The sequence below is a fragment of the Schistocerca nitens genome, chromosome 2 (genome assembly GCF_023898315.1).
Source record: "Schistocerca nitens isolate TAMUIC-IGC-003100 chromosome 2, iqSchNite1.1, whole genome shotgun sequence".
In the NCBI taxonomy this organism is placed as follows: Eukaryota; Metazoa; Arthropoda; class Insecta; order Orthoptera; family Acrididae; genus Schistocerca; species Schistocerca nitens.
The window spans coordinates 940638810-940661141 of NC_064615.1; the positions used below are offsets into that span (position 1 = coordinate 940638810).

Sequence of the window (22332 nt, forward strand, 5' to 3'; positions counted from 1 at the left end):
CTCTTCATATTCATAATCAACTTTTTATATTACAATCTACCCCAAGAATCAGCCTTTTCACACCTATTCCACTATCTGGACTGGCATGTTAAGCTGGCCAATCACAAATCTGACTACCTTTCTGGATTAAGAGAGCTATATTCAGCAGCATACAAATGTCATCTATGTATTAAAGAAAATCATGAATGTCTTCCTTACTTGGGATTCTAGCCACACATAATATTTTTATTTAGGAAGATACAGAGGGTCTCTCTCTACCTACAGTCCAAATCCACATCTTTGGCTGTCAACTCACAGAAGATTTCATTTTTTTTTAAATAGGTCATGGGTCAAACTTGTCTGATCGGCTCTGCTTGTATGAAAAATTCTTACATTCATAGTATTTTAGATACAGACTTAAGATTTGTTATATATTCCTTTTTAAAACACATGTATCCACTGTGCTATTTTAAATTATCATGGCTTCCATAAAGATGTATAATCTGACAGTTTTTATATTTTGTAAAAATTTCTTGGTCAGTTTATATGTACTATGTCTAAAGGTAACTTTAATATTAGAACCTCTTATAATTTTCAGAATGACATTACTCACCCCACTTTCAAGGTTCTATTTCGACATACTATCAAAATTTTACGTTATGATATTAAGTTAACTACAAGAAAACTGTTGGAATAGATTGAGCTAGCTCAAATTTGTAAACATAATTCTCATAACATTTTGAACATTGAATTGAAATTTTGTAAATTTTCATACTCCCCAAAATACAAGAAAATCATGTGTGACATGCTGAAGTTTGCCACAACCCTTCTTTACTTTTCCCTATTCAAGCCATGTCAGTTATTGACTGTTTTTTTGTTGCCTCGTGTCTATATAGTACAAAGTTTTTACTAGAATTTTGACTACCAGACTGAGCACACTTGACCTGGCTGAACCTATTGAGCAAGCTAGGCTCCGCACAGAGTTTAGTACATTTAATCCAAGTCTCTTTAGGTTAGCCCAAACAACACTAATAGTACCTGCAGCAAGTGTGCTGGCAGAAAGAAATTTCAGCCAGAGCTGATTATCAGGGGAAAAGTTCACTGAGCAGTTGATTTTGCCTAACCACTACCTGGTAAGTCTGCCTCCATAGCAGAACAGTCAGCATCTAAAACTGTCTTATTGAGTACCCAGTACTGCCGGGGGTTTGGTAGGAGGATTAGTTCAGCCCAGTAAGATTAAATGAGAAGATACAAGAACAAGAAATGGCCGTCTGGAGAGCAATGTATTGACCCCATGTTCTTCCAAACCACATCCAAATTATACCAACTGGCAGAGGATGACATGGGCCACTGATTGGCATTTCTTTGATTGCAGAAATACTTTTTATAAGATTTATTTTGCATAAATTCTGCAATTTTCAGGTGTGCTTTATTTAAAGAATGCAGTTCGCAATTTCCATAGATATAGTGGTACTTACTGTTTTATTCTTTTTCATTTCCCCAGAGAAAAAAGTTCTGTATTCAATTATTGACAATTATTTTACAGTGTAGCAAACTGGTGTTCACAAATTGATTTGTCAGCATAATTCATAACAGGGATTCAACTTAAATTAATCTGAAACTGAAAATATAGTAAGTACATTTTTCTAAAAATGCTGATGTAAATCTCAGCTTTTGTTTCAGGGGGGAAGAATCCAATCTTCTGAATATTAAAATAAGACTCTAAATCCACAATTCTATTTTATTCTTGCTACACTGATGTGTTAAGTATCAGAATTGTCAATGACAGTCCATTTAATTAGCCAATGTCTTGAGCTACAGTATTTTATGTTTTCATTGTACAACAGTGAAAAATTTTCCCACTTGGCCACCTCACCATGAAAATAAATTTTATAAAAACAAAGAAAATTCCACACTTCCCTTACAACCTATTCACTTGCAGCCATGTACAGTAGATATATACATATATTACGATTCAAAAAGTGTATGTGACGTGAATAAGAATTACAGAATGCATTTACTCAGGACAGATTCTTGTAATTATACCTCTTAATTTCCAAACAGCACAAATCAGATGTACATTGATGGGCTTATGGGCACACCATTCTTGAAGATCTGAATCAGTGATATCATAGAACAAGAAACCAGTAGCACATGATAGGAATCTCATAACACGTAATACAATGACCATTCCTTCCCCCTTGGTTTAAAGCCTTTACAAACAGATTCGAGGCACATCACAGCACAGTCAACAGGTTGGAATATTGAACACCATAAGCAGAGTGCACAGCGGCAGGTGAGTCAACAGTCTGGCCTGAAAGCCCACTGACTGTGGAGCAGTGAGCTGCACTCAGCTCACCAACCTGATGGGCCAGCCTGTGGTCCATGCAAGGCAGGCTAAGAGACAGGCTAGGCAGCATCACACCTCTGCAGTGCACAATGCTACAGACAGCAAAGGAATTGTAAGATCAGTTAGGCAGAAGAGATAGTGCCTTGAAAAGAAGTTATATGATGAAAACCAACACTAGTAAAAAATGAGTAAGAGAACGTAGTCATATTAAATGAGATGATGCTGAGATAGATAGATTTGCAGATGAGACACTAAAAGCAGTGGGCAAGTTTTGACATTTTTGGGAGCAGAATAAATGAAGACAGTGAATGGATATAAAATGCAGACTTGCAATAGTAATAAAACCTTTTTTGAAAAAGAGAAGTATTTTCACATCTAATAAATATTTTTTCTGGAGTGTAACCTTGTGTGGAAGTGAAAAATAGACAATAAGCAGCTCAGATAAGAAGACAAAAGAAGTTTTTAAATGATGTGGTACAGAAAAGTGCTGTAGATTAGATGGGTAGGTTGGATAAATGATGAAACACTGAATTAAATTGTGGAGGACTGCATTAAGAAGGTTTGGAAGGATGTAGGTTATGAAAGCTATGCAGATATGAGGAATCTTACACAAGATAAGACTAGTGTGGAAATCTGTATTAAAGCAGGCTCTGGACTGAAGACCACCACTACCAAGAACAATAACAGCAACCACAACAGCAACAACCAATTTCACACTATTAAACTAAGTCTAATCTTTCAACTATTTTTTTTTTTGCTTATTTAATAAGTTGCTCTACCATTATTGATTGTTTCTTCTCTTTCTTCATTTTTTTACAGTACAGTTGTTGTTGGTATGATTACATAATGGTTGGTTTATGAAGTTTTCCTTGTAATACAGCATATTTTATTGAATATAAATATATGCATCCTGAATTAAGACTGATTTCTTCCTGCATGGTTCACTGTACCTTGATCCTATATCTCAACTATCCCTTCTTTTGATATTTATTCTCATCTTTTTGGGAAACCAAACTAAGACTGTTGCAGGAACATGTTTAATAGGAAACCAAATTATTTATCTACAAGATACAGTCCATACCCCCTACCCCACTGTTATCCTGCAATTATTTCTTTGTATACTGCAGCTAAATCATTGTTTAGAATTTCGTTGTACAATATATTTCATTCAACAATCCACTTTTTATGACATGTGCTACTTGTCCCCACTAACAGTGTGTTTTCGGATGCTCTGCTGAGTTGTTTCCATTTTATGCAGACTATTTCAATGACCGACCCAGCTGTCTTCTTCAGGTGCTGCGACTTTTGCTGCAACCAGACTGGTTGGAGTCCAGGAAGTGTTTTCTTCCTCGCAGTCATTTTTCACAGAAAATAGCAAAGTTGTATTTATGGCTCATGACTAGAATACTACTACGGAATCTGAATCAAACAAAACTTTATAATCCTACCCATTTGCAGATTAAAATGTTGCAAAATACTGTCAGTGAAGCTGCTATATCACAGATCCAGCACCAGGTGAGGCCACTCATACCTCATATTTCAATGATCCCAAACAATTTGCCCATTCACTTTAAGCAACTTCAATTTCCAATCAGGTATTCATTGGAAATAACAATAAACATGGCTCAAGATCAGAGAGAGAGGGAAGAGGAGATGGACAGAGAGAGGTGGGAGGAGAAGGTGGACAGAAAGAGGGGGAGGAAGAGGAGTTGGAAAAAGAGAGGGAGGGATGGAGATGGGGAAAGAGACGAAAGGAGATAAGGATGTATATCTAATTCCCATACATATTTGGCAATTGTGAAGCACTGCCACATTTGCTAGTGTGTCACATTAATGACTCGGTACTGGTACCAGGTAAATGCCCACATGAGTTTCTTGCTTCAAAGAGCCATTTCCCTCTGTTGAATTCACATCGATTTTATTTCTGTGACAACATTTATGGCTACTGCATACAGATGAAGACCAAAACAAACTGGACAATTCTTGAGATGGCGAACAGCCACCAGAGGATGTCTAATGCATGGTGGTGTTGCTTTACGGTATAGTTACTGGTTGAAACACATTTATTTTCTATATGTTACAAGAATGACAACTGGCATTTGCACTCCTTCATTCCTTTCTTGCTCATATTACTGAGTGTTTCCACTTTTCTTCACAAGTTACAATTCTTTTCGCAGGAATGCTACACTCAACATAACAGTAATGTCTACGTAATTATTATTTGTGTACCTTTTTTATGATTAAGCATTTTACAGTTAATCTAATCACAAAATTCCCTTAGAATTACATCTAATTAATGATTCTCATATCTGTTTGCCAGTGTTCTTGTGCAGACCTCAACACTATGTTTTGTAGAACAGCACTTAAAAGAATCTTAGTCTTCTCAGCTGTTATCTTACAAGTGAGTGATACATGTGAGTTAGAGGCCTCAATCACTATTTTGCAGCTTCAGTGCACAGTACACTTCTTGAAACGCAATTCAACATCTTTTAGATAACATTTACGTTTGTTAAGAATGGTAGGAGACAAAGTACTGAATACTAAGTGGTATCATATTTGGTTATCTATGAATTCAGAATAGTCTTAGTCTTATGACGTAATCTGCTGAAGTACCCCTTTATTATCCGACTCAGATCTAAAATTATAATAGGAAAGGAAAATGGTTTTACTGAAACACACAAATATAAAATAATGAAATTGTTTAATCGTCAACAAAGAATGTACACTACTTTCTTCAATGAAATATTTGTACACTGGTAAAAAGGTTTGTATTAAATACCTCACTTTTTACATCTGACCAAGCATGAAGTCAGTTGAATGACTAGTTACACATCACTTTGTAAAATTATGTATTTGCCTACATGAGATATGACAGTTGTGAAATCAAGTGAACATGCATTAAACAAGCTATAAAAAAATAGCTAAATGTTATATCGTTTTTCTTTTACAAAACAGTACAGAAAAAGAATTAACACAAACTCTTGGTACAAAACAAAATACTGGTCATTAAAAAATAAGTTTCATTTTATATCATTTCTTACATCACAATATTTCACAAATCTGAAAGTAATACTTCTTCAAATCACACATACGCAGACAAATGACAACAAAACACAAAAAACAATGTGATACTATAACACTAAGCACTCTAGATATAATCATTCTTCATATCAATATCTCATGATGAACAACAAATCACTTGCTTTTAAGTACCAGTTTCAAATTTCTTCCAATGTTACATTTTTTTTTTTTTTTTTTTTTTTTTTTTACACATTCTGCAACGAAATTTCTCTGACAAAATCAACAAATAATGATTATTAATTTTGTATACATGCATAAGAAAAAATAGTTAACAGGATGCAACGAGAGTAGCATCTGAGCTAGCGAACTTTCATCCTCCAAACTAATTAAGAAATTCATACTGTCTGACAGTCACAAAAATGACGTATTTGAAAAGTTGAAAAAGCAATCTACTCCATTCAACAAAATACATTTCATACTTGAATCTTCATTTATTTCTTTTAATTAATTACTCCTCATTTCTTGAAGTAATTGGGCTACCAAAACATATATAAGATCATCATTAAGTGCATGGTACTGAGAGTCCCAAAAGAATACACTATAAATGTACAATCTGCTGAATTCTTACAAGAAGAACTCTGTGTTTCTACTTCCTTTCTGAACAAAAGTGAATATCTGTAACTCATACTGCATGAAACTTCTTAGATATCCTACCATTTTTCTAATTTGTTGATTACATGTTTTCCACACATTAGTCACACTAAAGAATTTCCTACCACACACATAAAACCTTAATATGTTGGACGTAAGCTACATCTCCAAAAGGAGAGAATGAACTTACATAAAAGTTTTTCTTTCATCTAATTTCTCATACTCCACTGGAAAATTAAGAAACACCTAGATTTATAACATATTTTCCGAAAATTCCACCTGTGCTAGCCATAAACTATTTAAAGTTTTCCGGTACAAACAATTTTCCACATTTACAGAATAACACTGGTTGAGGCAGAAATGAAATAGATCATTTCACTTACACATAAATCTATGAATAAAATCATGCAATGTAAAACTGACATATTCAAACTTCCACATACTCTGTGAAATTTCAGTTCTACAACAGTCTTGGATGAGCAGTATTAATCTGTGTAAAAATTAATTTACATGCAAAAGATGAAGAAAAGAAAAAAACAGATAATGGAAGAGCCTGTGCACATGTAACTTCAGATTCACAAATTAATTCTGAATTTCATTCATACAGGTTGCTATCAATTCTTGTGCCTGTAAAACAGGTGCATGCCTAAAAGTACTATGATTTAAAAGAAAAGTAAACACTGTTGTTGAATTTCATCAGGCGGTTAAACCCAAATCTTCTGCACATATATAAAGTTAAGAGCCCTGCTGTAGCTCACTAACAGACAGACTGCTTCACGAGGAAGGTTTATGGGTACAGGAGAAATGTATAAGGCTGCCTGACTGCAGCACCAGGCCAATGCAAGATATCACTGCTGGGAGGCCAGCATGAGCTACTTCTGACTTGCTAAACGACCTGTGATGCAGAACATATCAGACATTAAGCTGGTAAGAACAGATTTCTTTGTATAGAATTAATGTTTAAGGCTTGAGCAAGGAAATTTTGGAAAAAGTTCACACACAAAAGGTAGCTCGCACTAGACAGGTGCAGGAGTCGGGCACTAACACTAACATCTGAATTTTAATCATAACGTTACATAATGACCCATAAGCAAAATTGTCGCTATGCCAAAACAAGTTGTTTGGCCGTAGATACGTAGTACTACACATGCAAAACCAGGGTGGGTCACTAGTATGTAATACATGATGAAAAGGCCTATATTAAAAATTGTCTTGTCATGTAAATCATGGACAACATTCCATGTTACAAGGCACTGTTGTTTAAGAGGAATACATCTCTGAACCTTTCATCATGACATATATTGTATTCTTCTTACATAAAAAGTAAAAAAATAAACAAATTTCTTAATAATTCTGATGCAAAATTCACAGTCTTTGTAGTTCTACCTGAAACTAATTAAGTACAGAGAATAAAATTTTGTCACATCTGAAAAATAGTTAGTATATAATTGTTAACATTTATGCATGATAAAGTCTTCTTTCACATCACAATTTTGTTTCCAGAAACACACAACAAGTACATAAAGCATCTTCCTCTGTCCATGTATGTACTTACAGCTACACACAATCATTAAGCAGCAATTGAAGATAATGCTCAGTCCATGTATCTTTGGTGTATTACTGTTCCCAGCTCTTATAAAATTAAATATTTCTGATTATTACAATTGTGTGTGTAAAATAAAATGAAGACAACAAAATGAGTAGTAGTTTTGACAATAAACTGTAACAATGCGATTCTGAATAGAACTACACATCATATAAATCACACTAATTGTTTAAGTACACAAAAACAGATGAATCTCTTATACATCCACTGACATTCAACACTTTTTTAGCATATTTGAAGCACCCAGAGTGATTATAGCTCTTTTCTCAATTTTCAGGTTACAATGGCAATGAATGTGTAACATACTATGGGAGCTAAAATGTTGAATGAAATCTGATTATGCTATTGAGCGATTACAGGTACTATATATGCATTTACAAAATGTTTTATATGCAAGAATATGACATTTTAAACAATCATTACAGTATAACACTGAAATGACAGACGTTACAATATAAATCCATGGTTTTCAAAGTAGGAAATGAGACAAGGGCAACAAGATTTTATAGGAAGAGATGTGTCATCCTGCCAAGCAGTAGGACGCACCCATATTCTTACCACTGTAATGAATGCCGTGTTCTACATCTACTTGTCATGCACTGCCATTGTGGACTGGAAATACAATACTATACTGGCAACATAACAGCATGACTTCAAAATGAAACTTAAGTGTACAGCACCTATTTATAGGATGTGTCATCTAATTAATCAATAAGCGTACAAGGATTTGTGTATCTACCTCCATGTCACCTCGGTTCTCTTATATGGTAGAAATTATGACAGGAAGCCCACAAAAACACATGAAAAAATTGTTTGCAATTATGACAACAAAATAATTTACTTAACTTCCAGATCAATATGTTTTCATGCATTTAATGCACTTCAGCAATGTGGTGCCAAACAATTTTCCATTGTACAAGAAGTCATATTTCATTGTTACTCATTAACAATACTCATTTACCATCCCATGATGCAGCTGAAAGCCACACATTCACACTACAAGTAAAAATTTAAATGTAATATTATCCCAAAAAAAATTTCTGCAATGTGGGAAAAGTTTAAGTACAGTAATAATAATAATACAAGATACTGACTTTTTTCCTTATAGAGACTTTACGCACACAGTGACATATTGTTAATGTCATTCGACTTACACACTGTAAGAGCAACATACATCCATTCTATTTTCAGACTGTCTTTAAGTACACCTATGCCATACTGACGGAGTCCCCACGGTCACGCTCCATAGACAGTACTCCACCACAACACATAACACGGTTTTTAGTCATAGGTATTAATGCAATTAGGGCACCTGAGAAAATGATCCAGACTCCAGCCATGTAGAATGAATAGTCCCAGACACCAGTTATATCAAATAAACCTCCTGCAAAAAGAAATGCAAACATTAACATCTTGGTTTTAATAACTTAAATTTTATCCTACAAATAATCCGTGTTGTTATAATATTTCCACCAACATTCTTTTTCGGACTAATTAAGAAATGTCAAGTTTTGGTGCATTGTTGACTGAAACACCAAGAGCAAGGTTTACCTGAATAACGGTAAGGTTTTATTTCTTTGTGCACAATGGTGTCTCTCCTTTGTGAACTGCATTTCTTTGGGATGGGTGACTGTGATGAATGTGTTACATGTTGTTGATGATCAGACAGAAAGGAGAGTATGAAACCTGGAATAACATCAATGGGGCAGCCAGCCTTTACACCCTTACTCAATGGAAAACCATCATCAACAGTGTCACATATCCTGGCTCCATGAGGCAGTACAGAGTGTTCTGGGATAACACTGATGTTTTTTATGTTTACAAATAATATTTGGTAACAAGAAACTTTTTTTTCAAGTATACAACTGACTGATTCATTTATTGCCCTCACACACAGATAAATGACAATGGATAAAATAAAAGATTATGAAATGTAGTAAACATTTTAAGTTGAGGAGAATGGTCAAAGAGGAGATTAGAACCAAATAAAGACACTAAGAAAAAGCACAAATTTTCTCAGTATGGGAAATTGGATTTATTTACATGGACTTTTGTTCCTCATGTGTCAGTACACAGCGTACGATTGGCGCAATAACATAAGTAAGGTGTCAACTTGATATTCAGAATAGTTTTGTTTATGTTGGTTTAAAAAGTAATATGTTGTCTGAGTTTTGTTCAAATGGATAAACAGGAATACTTTGTTGCCATAAGATTTTTTACTTTGGACAGTTCATCACCAAAGGAGATTCATCAAAAGTTGGTGGATGTTTATGAGGAGTCAGTTCCTTCATTTTTAACAGTTATCAAATGGATGTCTTGAAGATTAGTGTACAGCACACCCTAAAAATGTAACTACAGATGAAAATGTTGGCAAAGTGTAAAATATCTCTCTGAATAATTGAGGATTACAACCATAGGGAATTGTTGATATCATCAGAAGAAAGAGTGTAGTATGTTTTATAATAGTTCAATTTTTTAAAAAGAACCCAGTTTTTTGTGAGCAGTGATACGTTACTGCAAATGACATAAGGGCCAACCATTTTATTTCATAAAAAGAACAGCAAAGATGTGGCTGAATGTTTGTAGCTCTGGGACGAAAAATGTAAATCTGCTGGAAAGGTTATGGACAGTGTTTACTGGAGAGGGGGAAAAAAGAGGTGACTTGATAATATTTTTAGTCACATGAACAAGTTGAGAGGTTGAGGCAGCGCGAGCATTACAAAATGACACTTTAAAAATAAAATCTCCATTTAAAAAAAAATCACATTAAAAAAGAGCATTGAGCTAAGAGAGAACTCTGTCATTATTTGATCTTTTATTGTCAAGCTGAAATTTTTTCACTTGGCCCTTGTAGAAAAACTAATAACCAGGTGCAACAGTTCTACAAAACAATGACAAAGTTTTTAACATTCTGGTCATGTGGATGTTGGACAGATAGGGAAAAGGAACTAGCACCTGTTAACGACAGGCAAGAAAGCCACCACGAATCCACAATCAGGAGAGATGAAAATTACCAATGGAAATTCACTGTCTGCTGCCAAATGCATAGTTGACATTAAGTTACAGAGAGACTAATTGCACAGCACTATCAAAAATAGATTTAGTCACACAAAAAATGTTTGAGAGAGACAATAATATCAACACTCAACAAAAAAATAAGTTTTATTGAATGTGAACTACTTCCCACTGTTCCAAAACTTAGAAACAATGCAGAACATAAAATGTGACCAGTAAACTTAACAGTAAATAATGTGACATACCTGCAATTGGAGGTCCAATGAGATTTCCAATACCCTGACACAGCAAAATAAGCCCATATGCCGGTGTGAAGCGTTCTAATGGAATCAGTTGCACAACAATGACTGGTGTAAAAGAGAACATGGAGGCAAAAAACCAACCAAAGAGTGCTGACAATATAGCAACTGGCCAATAGTACTGAATCACAAGAGGCATCAACATTGTTACCGTGCCACATAAAAACAGGCACACAGAGTATGACTTCTGTACATTCATCCATGGTTGATCACCCGCCCAACCCAAGATAATCTGAAAACAGAAATAAACTATAGAATTATAGGGTAAATTATTTTAGATATAAGCACATAATAGTAAAAACTAAGGATGACTATAGCTTTAATGCACATAATAACATGATCTCTAATACTAGCATTAAATATTTTAGTGATGGACGTGGTTAAAGGTCTGCAATCCAGATTAAAAATGTCTCTCTTAAATTTGAAATGCACTCTACGAAGAAGTTATCCCTCATTTCTCCCCTCCCCCCCCCCCCCCCCCCGCCCTCGCCGTAGCCCCCTCACCACAAGAATCCTTGTGCAAAGGATAGAGGATATATGGTGATAACCCACTGTATACCAATATAGAACATCAGCCAGCATGCATATAGCATTGCAGGAGGCAAGGCTGCCACAATATTGAGCCATGTGTGATGAATGTTAGCAATGCCCACTGTAATTGCACATCTTTTTCAATATCTGTGGACAAAAAAGATAATACTCAATGACATTTGCTGTAAAAAGAACTGCTATGATAGACACTGCTGTTAGTCAGTAGTGCTGTATGTTTGAGGGACCAATAAACTGGTGCAAAAGATTAGGCAAAAGAATGGATGACTGAGTGCAGTCACAGATGAATTTGTACAAAGAGTGCATCAAAGTGCCATTAACATTTACAGAATTATTAACATGAACACATACATACAAAGATTTAACTGAAAAGACACTGCAAAAGTTTCATGCCCACTGAATGCCAAAATCTGTTGTTGACAGCCATAAGATTTACAGAATGAATTTAGCTCTCAACTTTCTCTATGTATTTAGCTGGACATATTTTCTACTTCTATCACAGTCATAAAAATGAGCGGACATGGGTTGCACATGTAAATGTCAAAAGAAAACCTGTTTCCTAAGGAGAAAGCTCCACCAATTCACTTACAAAATGCCAACAGACTTATATTTTATAGGAGTTTATTGCCACTGCATTTTGTTGATAGGAAGGGAATACTGCTGGTACAATTCAGATCAGTTCGTTCAACAATACGTTCACTAGTGTACATGAAAATGATATAAAAATATGAAGAGCCATCAAAATAAATGGCAAGGCATTTTTATATGAGACTTCAATCTGCTGCATGATAATGGTTGTGTCCACCCTACCACAAAAACTGAAGAGCTCTTGATGAGTTTTAATTGGGCATCATCTGAGGATTCTCATACAGCCCACATTTGGTACACAATGATTACCATACCTGCCACAATAAAAAAAAGCTATTTTTCCCAGTGTTATGCCCACAAAAAAGAAGCTTCAAGATATCGTAGGATCATACTTAAGGTTGCCAGAGACAGAAGTCTATGGAAGAGGTACACAGAACATCACACGACACTAGAATAACGGTCTTAAAGTCACAGGAAATTATGCTGACAGGAAGCTAAAACTTGCAGGTTTAATATGAACACATTTAAAATGTCCTTAAATGAGCAGGCCTTTTCTTTAAAATTGCATGGAGATTACTTTCCAAATTGCTGTTATAAACTGTAAACTAGCTGGATGATGATTACATTTACATTACATTATACTGATACTTGTTCCATGAATCATGAACACATTTCGTAATGATGTGGAATGTGTCAGTTTAACATACATTTTGTTTTTTTACAGTTACTACTTCATACCTAAAAATTCATCTATTGGGCCACTAATCATTAGAATAAAAGTGAATGGGCCAGTCACAGAGCAATAAATTGAAAGTTTCTCCTAACAAAAGTGAGAAAAAAGTTCTAAAAAAACACATCAAATTCTTTAAAATTAGCAGTAAACTTAATCCAACCACCAGCTAAAACAGAGTGCAGGCCTCTATATAAATTTATGAGCATCTACTCAGCAAAAAATAAAAAGTGCTACATGAAAATGTAGCATACTAAAATTTGCATGTCTCAAGTGCCCCACAATTTTTAGTCCTACTGCTAGAGTAGAAAGATGTGTGTAAAAGGACCAAGTTATGTATATGGATGAGACAAGCCCACTTGTATGGTACATAAACACAAGTTGTCCCTACACACACTGGCACAACTTTATACACTACAAGGTTTTTCTTCACTTATTCATTGTGATCTGTAGATGCCATCAAGTATGGAAACATTCAGGGATTTGGAATGTGTCAAAGTGTACATTAACAAGAGACAAGTAAATAGAAGAAACATAACTCACCCTCACAGCAGCTAAATGTAATCATGTAAATTAGAAAGAAAGCTGCTACTTTGAAGAAAAAAACTACTGCCCCCTCAGTTATACCAAATACACTCCTGGAAATGGAAAAAAGAACACATTGACACCGGTGTGTCAGACCCACCATACTTGCTCCGGACACTGCGAGAGGGCTGTACAAGCAATGATCACACGCACGGCACAGCGGACACACCAGGAACCGCGGTGTTGGCCGTCGAATGGTGCTAGCTGCGCAGCATTTGTGCACCGCCGCCGTCAGTGTCAGCCAGTTTGCCGTGGCATACGGAGCTCCATCGCAGTCTTTAACACTGGTAGCATGCCACGACAGCGTGGACGTGAACCGTATGTGCAGTTGACGGACTTTGAGCGAGGGCGTATAGTGGGCATGCGGGAGGCCGGGTGGACGTACCGCCGAATTGCTCAACACGTGGGGCGTGAGGTCTCCACAGTACATCGATGTTGTCGCCAGTGGTCGGCGGAAGGTGCACGTGCCCGTCGACCTGGGACCGGACCGCAGCGACGCACGGATGCACGCCAAGACCGTAGGATCCTACGCAGTGCCGTAGGGGACCGCACCGCCACTTCCCAGCAAATTAGGGACACTGTTGCTCCTGGGGTATCGGCGAGGACCATTCGCAACCGTCTCCATGAAGCTGGGCTACGGTCCCGCACACCGTTAGGCCGTCTTCCGCTCACGCCCCAACATCGTGCAGCCCGCCTCCAGTAGTGTCCCGACAGGCGTGAATGGAGGGACGAATGGAGACGTGTCGTCTTCAGCGATGAGAGTCGCTTCTGCCTTGGTGCCAATGATGGTCGTATGCATGTTTGGCGCCGTGCAGGTGAGCGCCACAATCAGGACTGCATACGACCGAGGCACACAGGGCCAACACCCGGCATCATGGTGTGGGGAGCGATCTCCTACACTGGCTGTACACCACTGGTGATCGTCGAGGGGACACTGAATAGTGCACGGTACATCCAAACCGTCATCGAACCCATCGTTCTACCATTCCTAGACCGGCAAGGGAACTTGCTGTTCCAACAGGACAATGCACGTCCGCATGTATCCCGTGCCACCCAACGTGCTCTAGAAGGTGTAAGTCAACTACCCTGGCCAGCAAGATCTCCGGATCTGTCCCCCATTGAGCATGTTTGGGACTGGATGAAGCGTCGTCTCACGCGGTCTGCACGTCCAGCACGAACGCTGGTCCAACTGAGGCGCCAGGTGGAAATGGCATGGCAAGCCGTTCCACAGGACTACATCCAGCATCTCTACGATCGTCTCCATGGGAGAATAGCAGCCTGCATTGCTGCGAAAGGTGGATATACACTGTACTAGTGCCGACATTGTGCATGCTCTGTTGCCTGTGTCTATGTGCCTGTGGTTCTGTCAGTGTGATCATGTGATGTATCTGACCCCAGGAATGTGTCAATAAAGTTTCCCCTTCCTGGGACAATGAATTCACGGTGTTCTTATTTCAATTTCCAGGAGTGTAGCTCTTGCTTATATATTACTGGTAGCTTAACATTTATTTGATTGCATTAGATATGGAGTCCTGTTTATAGCACATTACTATCTGCCACCCAACTTCACAATGAAAACTGGTAATCACTATGAAACTAACAGAACATTTCAGTCCCTGAATCTAGATATAGATAATACGCAAGATGCACAATGTCCTGCTTTACACAATACTACATCTGCTTGCTCCTATTGAGAAATACTTTATTTACTTTAGATGTACTGCCCTATAAAATAATTATATAAACAATAGGAAGTGCAAAATAAGTAAAATAGCCAACAATTTGTCAGTGGGTCAAAATAATGAGAGATATTCGAAGAACAAGACATACTGAAGTGACTAAGAAAGTTCAGGTTGTGCGCGCAGCCAGCATGTAATGTAGAGGCACAGTTGTGGTTGTGTGTGTGTGTGTGTGTGTGTGTGTGTGTGTGTGAGAGAGAGAGAGAGAGAGAGAGAGAGAGAGAGAGAGGGGCTGAGGGAGGGGACACGCATATTTTTATGTGATTTTGTGAGTACAAATTTATACTCTAGCGTGACAAAGGATTTATTATGCAAGCTGACAATTTTTCTTTTTCTTTTGTATATGCTGATCAATGGCTCAAACCATACATTGAATGGAGCAATTAAGGTAGTTTATCTGTGTTGTCTTCATTTTCCAACTTATTCTGCTGGATGCCAAGGAATTTTACACATACAGTTTCATTCTGTATATAACCATTAATGTCTACCTCACAAGCTATCAGGTCATTTTCCTATTTCTAAATTGATTAACATGAGTTGTGCAAGATTAAATTTTGAATGTTTGTTGTGTACCAGTTCTAAGTATCTTCAGTTATTATCACAGCTGTGCCTCACTATGTAGATAATAGAACTTTTACTAGTATGCTTCTGCCGTCAGTGAACTTTACTGTTTTTGGATCATCCTTTAAAGTTATCTTAAATAGCTTAAGAATAAGAGTGGGCCTAGTACCACTCCTTGGAGGTCTACACATGTAATATTCCCCCATTGTGTGGTTAGTTTCATGATAACACAGCCTGTGAATGAGATTTATGCTTTCTGTAATGGAGTGAGGACTCCGGAAGGACTCCATCCGTGCATGAGGGAGCCATTACTGCCATTGCCGTATAGACTTTTGGGATCCGCACAAGATACAAACTGGCAGGGTCTAAAAATAATAATGATATTTGTTTACCTTCACCAGAAATTCATTTGTGAGGCTTTGTATTGTTGTCTATGTTGAGAATCTTTTGTGGAAGCTAAAATAGAGACAAAATTAACAAGTCCTCTTCATTTAAATTACTCAGTGCTCTATCTTAAATCAATTTCTCAGATGTTTTGAAAAGACTGTAAGGAGTGGACCAGATATGTATTAAGAAGTGCTTTGCTTACATTCAGTTTTATCGAGGGGTGTTACTATAGCTAATACGTCGATAACAAGATGTGTCATTGATTGACTAAAAAGATAGCTTAGGGGTAATCCTATGAGGTCAGTGTAGGATTTTAATACTCTGATAAAAACGCTATCATAGCCTGCAGAATTATTATTTTTTTACAAGTTGTCCTTTTAAAACTTAATCTCTGTTGCTTACAGATATGTAGACTTAACTAGTTGTTGTGAGATTTCTGTTGCAGTGCTCATGATGGATCAGTTCAAATTACACCTATCAAAAATGTGAAGTTTCATAATACTGCCTATGATATGTAAGTCAACTGACAATACTTGCAACATGCTTTGGAAGTTTGACATTTCAAAACGGCTCATGTATTACACTATTTAGCCATTCTGAGAGAGTGAAACAGAGGCAGTTTCCTCCACGCAGGAGATCCCACATATAACATGTGCACCACAACTGGTTGAAGTACTAGTGTCTCTCATACAAAGAGTATTGGTAATGAAATCATATCCAGAATGTCTATGTCTTATATGCTAAACAGTGATGGAACTGTGTGTCAGAAACTGAACCTTGTTCCATTCACATGCGAGTTTAATGTTTTAACTGCTGCTTTTGTAGAAGTGCTCAAGATGTTTAAACAGCAGACCTCTTATTTAATTATTATGCGTTAAATAGGAATTGATTAACCATTTGCAATGATTATATTAGTTTCCCTGTGTGACACAGTTACAGTACTCAAAATCATAAAGTACAAATCACATGTTCAAAAGATTTTATGAACAATGGCCAGAGGGCCCATTATCTTTAGTCAAGCATGATGAGAGGAGAAGGCAATTAAAGAGTCCGTAGCTGAACACCCTTTATGCAAGTATGGAGTTAAGAGTACAGCAAAAGTTTGCAAGGAAACAAACTCAAGAAAACCTTTTAAAAGCACCACAATTACATTTTAGATGATATTCAATACCAGAAAAGAAAACCTGGACAAAATAATATGAGCACCCACACAATATGGCGCACAGCCACCAGTGGCGTCTGTGGCATCCTTTACCTAGGTTTCAGCCCAAATAATTGAGCCTTCTTCAGAAGATATACCTGAATCTACAATTTGTCTAAGAGGGCATGGTCTAGAAATGAAACTAAAACAGCCTGAATAGGCGAAGTCATATTTAAAAAATGCGGTACATAAGTACTAAGTCAACACCAAGATTTGACTTAAGTTCTGGTGTGCGCCTCATCTCCATGGACGTCGTGCGGTGGGCCTCGGGAGCTCACGTGAAACTATTCTCTTCTTATCCAAACTGGTTATTGTCCATGTTTGTCTCTCATAAAAGGCTACATTCTATCAAATACCTTCAGGAAAGACTTCTTAACACACAAATTTACAATAGATGTTAACAAATTATTCTTTTTCAGGAATGCTTTTCTTGCTATTATCTGACTGTTTTATATAGCCTCTCTACTTCGCCCATCAGTTATTTTGCTGTCAACATAGCAAAACTCGTCTACAACTTTTAGTATCTCATTTCCTAATGCCCCAATTACCTCAGCACTGCCTGATATAATTTGACCACATTACATTACCTTTGTTGATATTAACCATATAATCTCTTTTCAAGACACGTCAATTCTGTTAAATAGCTCTTCAAGTATATTGCCATCTCTAACAGAATTCCAATGTCATCAACAAATCTCAAAGCTTTTATTTCTTCTTCCTCAACTTTAATTCCTTTTCAAAATTTCTCAATAGTTTCTTTTACTGTCTGCCCAATCTACCGTCAGAATAAAATGAGGGATAGGCTACAACCCAGTCTCACTCCCTCCTCAACTACTGCTTCTTTTTCATGTCCTTCCGAGTCTTATAATTACAGTGTGGTTTCTGTGCAAGTTGAAAATAACCCTTCACTCTTTGTACTTTATCTCTGCATCCTTCAACATTTTGTCAAAACTTTCTCTAAATCTACAAATGTTACATGTCAGTAGTGCCTCACATGTCCCTATAGTTCTACGGAACTCAAACTGAAATTATACTCCCAAGCTGAATATGAAACACACACACACACACACACACACACACACACACACACACACACACTCTTTATGGTCTGTGCCTATGGAAACTGCTTGAATGATGAGAATCTTAACAATCTCAATTCAAGGACAGCTTTTTTGAAAGCAGCAGAATCCTCATTTCCAGGCATAATGTAACTGATGAGTATCTATTAAGCTTGAGATGTATTTTCACTGTATTTAAAAAGTTCTTATGATACATTCATTGTTTTTCACACTATGGAATGTTTGTTGCGTGGAGAATAAGCAATAACCACAACATACACACATTTGCAATTAACACTGAGAAAACAAATTTTTACACTATACTGACTTGTCAAAGATATCACTGCTTTACGTATTTCGGAATGCAGGTTATGTGTGCATGGGTCAGACATAAACTACACAGGAAGTAACTACTTTGATGGCAGAGAACATTAGCATAGCGAGGTCATTGCAGAGTTTGTATTCACAATAATGTGGATAAGGTAAGCATCAAAGGTGGGTCAAATATGGTAATTAGATAATATTACAGACCATCTTTCTCAGTAGCTATAATGACAGAACACTTCTTAAAATACTTAAAAACATTGTACTTAAATTTCATAACTATGCTGTATTAACAAGCGGTGATTCCAACTTGTCATCTATAGACAGGCAAGCAAGATAATTAAAACAAGTGCCAAGGACATGGATTCATATGCAACTGCTCTAAACATCTTATCTGAAAATTATATTGTGCATAAATTCAGCAAGGAAAGTTCTTGCAGAATATAAATAATCGGGGAGTAAAGAAGACTACTCACCAAATAGAGGAAGCCTTGAGTCATTGACAGACACACAAAAAAGGACAACTTGATAGCTTTCATACTCACCAATGATCTAGAGAGCCCCCCACCCTCCATGCACACACATTACACTTACACTGTAACTGCACAGGTGGGGGTAGGGAGGGGAGAGGGGTGTGCATGTGTGTGTTATCTAGCACATTAAAGTTTAGCCCAAAAGCTAGAAAGGTTTCATTAGTTTTTGGTGTGCCTATTGACAAATCAAAACTTCTGCTATTTGATGAATGGCCTTCTACACTACTAGACTAATTACCTAGTGCAGTTAGTTATAAAAGTAATTATGAGGGCAATATCTTAGAACTCCAAGTGGAAAACAAAACACAACTTTTTCATTTCCCCAAAATGGGGGATAGAATCAGCAATCATAAGGTTATTATGACATTATTACTACAGACCTTACAAGGAATATTATGAAATGTATGAAAATATTTCTGCTTAGTTAATGAGAAAAGAACCAGATTGCACATTAATTGTACAGTCAAAATTAGACTTATCTATGTCAAGCAAGACTATGAGTGATGAAATAAACCAGCTGTGTTTGAATAGCTCGGAAAGTTGTTTTGCAAACAAAGATTAATCACAGAGTCAAACAAATTCAAAGTTTTGTTGAACTTCAAGAGGTGAATGAAGCCAAAGTAATTGTGAGGACAGTAATGCAGGTAGTGTCCAGTGCATTCAAAAATGAACTTTTATCTATAGATCTGACATAAATACAAAGAATGTTTGATGTTAAATAGTCAGTTAATGAAACAAGGTCATCTCTGCAGCCATTCTGTGATCATACTGGCATCAAAATGAATTACACATACTGAAGATCAAACTAAATGAATTACACACATAGAAGGCCAACCTTCCGAGTTCAGTTTTCCAAAATTATTTCAAATGTTCAAAGAAGCAACGCTTTATACAGAAAAACACAATGTGGTTGGTTGTTGAAAGATGTCTGGGTAATAACAGCCTGTACAGAAATCACTCACTGGTTTTGAATGAAACATAATACTTTGTTCAATATTATAATCCACAAACAAAAACAACACTATCATATTTGCAAGTGATCATAACAAATTAGTAAATTACACAAAAAATTTAAATATCATTAATGTATCTTACCAAGTGTCCTAAAACACTTACCATTCCAGCACAGTTAGTCACACCAATTATACTAAGCAGACTAGATGATTCTGATTCTGAGTAGTTGTATATTCGCACATAATCAGCTAAGTAGAAGTATGGCACAATAAACCAAGTGAAGAGAATAATAGTCGACCAAGACATTAGGAAAAAGTGCCACTCTAGAAACATTGAGAAATCTCCCATAACTTTCATCATATCAAGAATATCTGAATACCATTTCTGAAAATAAACAGTACTACTGTTAGTATGTTAACAATTTGAGTTATTAATTTGTAATTATTTTCAAAATACAGCACTCCCTAGCAGTTAGATAATTTCTGTAAGTAAATGCCCTCATACTGTACACATGGACAAAATTTTCTATGTAACTGTATTTAATAACTGTGAATAATCAAGTGTTACTGGTATGCATAGTTCATCAATCAACACGGAAAATGTATTATGTTCTGGACTACTTTTGTTTAGGCAAGTTCTCAAAAGTTAAAAATCTTTGATATGCTTCCTTGTACAAATATCTACTTCAGCTGTGAAGCTATGGTGGTTTACTGTCAAAATTATGGTAGAGCAAATGTTGAGAACAGAATGAAAAAGGCTCCTATCATAGCACAAAAATGTCCTAGGCAAAGTCAGAGATGTTAATGAAAGTAGCTGTCTGACTTATCTAGTAGCTTCAAAGACAAGTAAACCAAAACATCTTGACATATTCGCACTTTTTTTTTTTTACGAATTAACCTTACTTCCCCAGCACAGTGTGCTCTGTTAACTGCAAGATGTTGGCACGCCAGCATCTTGCAATTTATAGGCTAAAGTATCTGATCTTGTGCCCAAAATCCTAAAGATTCACTAGCAATCTATAATATTATATAGCTCATGAGTAAACATGTAATTGCTTAAAAAAGTTTTCTGGCGGGGATAAAATTTCTGGGGGTGTATTTGTTCCTTGGGGGATTCTAAAACTATTCTTTTTTATTTCTGGGTGGTGGGGGCTGAGTTTTCCCCAAGAGGGCCATTTCTCCACCAAACCCACCTCTTCTTATATGGTGAGGGGTTTAAGAACAGACAGACACCAATCTGTGTGTTTCTAGAGAGTGGCATGTATCTACAAGGGGTATTCAATAACTAATGCAACACATTTTTTTTCTGAAAGCAGGTTGGTTTTGCTTGAAGGTCTCTCGGGCATGCAGCCGGGTTGACTGGTCATTGCACAACGTTCTACAATGACCAGTCAACCCGGCTGCATGCCCGAGAGACCTTCAAGCATCTCATTCGCCGGGAAAATCTACGAAGACAGGTTGGTTTTATTCATGATTCCAACACACCACATTATTTCCCACTCTTTTGGCTACAAAACCTTATTTTTCAACATAATCTCGGTTCACGGTGATGGCCTTACGCAACTTTACTAGGAGAACACGTATGCCCGAATTGTACCACTCTACTGGTCGATATCAGAGCCTACATCTTGCTGCATGAATAACCTCCCCAATCATCCACATACTGCATCCCACAGAGTGCATCCCCCTTAATTCTTTATGGTCTTCTGTTAGTGTGGTGAGGATCACAGTGGGCAGACACCTTTGAATACGTCAACTGGTGGACGATTGTGACAGCATTAGCAACAAAGACATCCAGCTGAACAGGAAGGTATTTGACTGTGATCCACTGACTGTCTTGAATCAGAATGTCCACATGTTCCAACACTGCAGGAGTCACAGAAGTGTGCAGCCAGCTGGCACGCGGGAGATTGGACAGGTTTGCATAACCTCGTTGCAATGATGACAGATGTCTCACCTAACGACTCACCGCGCTTTTATTTAGTGCCAGGTCTCTATAGACATTACAAAAGTGCCTATGAATATATGTGATGATCTGGTTTTCTGTGAAAACAAATCCACTGACAGCTCACTGCTTGGAACACACCTCCATTACAGAAGCCACTTTGAAGGCTATGTAGAGTGCCTCCACCTATTGGAATCACAAAACTATAGGGTCTGAAGCAGGAATATTCTATGATGTCCCACAAAATTCCACATTTTT

General features: G+C 37.0%; 1 protein-coding gene across 1 annotated transcript in view; it reads right to left on the reverse strand.

Annotated features, from left to right (window-relative positions):
- Positions 1–5011: 5011 nt before the first annotated feature.
- The window catches only part of LOC126237264 (uncharacterized), a 33760-nt gene continuing 16439 nt past the window's right edge, over positions 5012–22332 (reverse strand). Inside the window, exons 6-8 of the mRNA XM_049947190.1 lie at positions 20293–20514; positions 10868–11153; positions 5012–8991 (exon numbers count right to left, since the gene is read on the reverse strand). Coding sequence (XP_049803147.1) covers positions 8816–8991; positions 10868–11153; positions 20293–20514 — 684 coding nt within the window. The 3' untranslated portion in view covers positions 5012–8815. The remainder of the gene's footprint in view (positions 8992–10867; positions 11154–20292; positions 20515–22332) is intronic.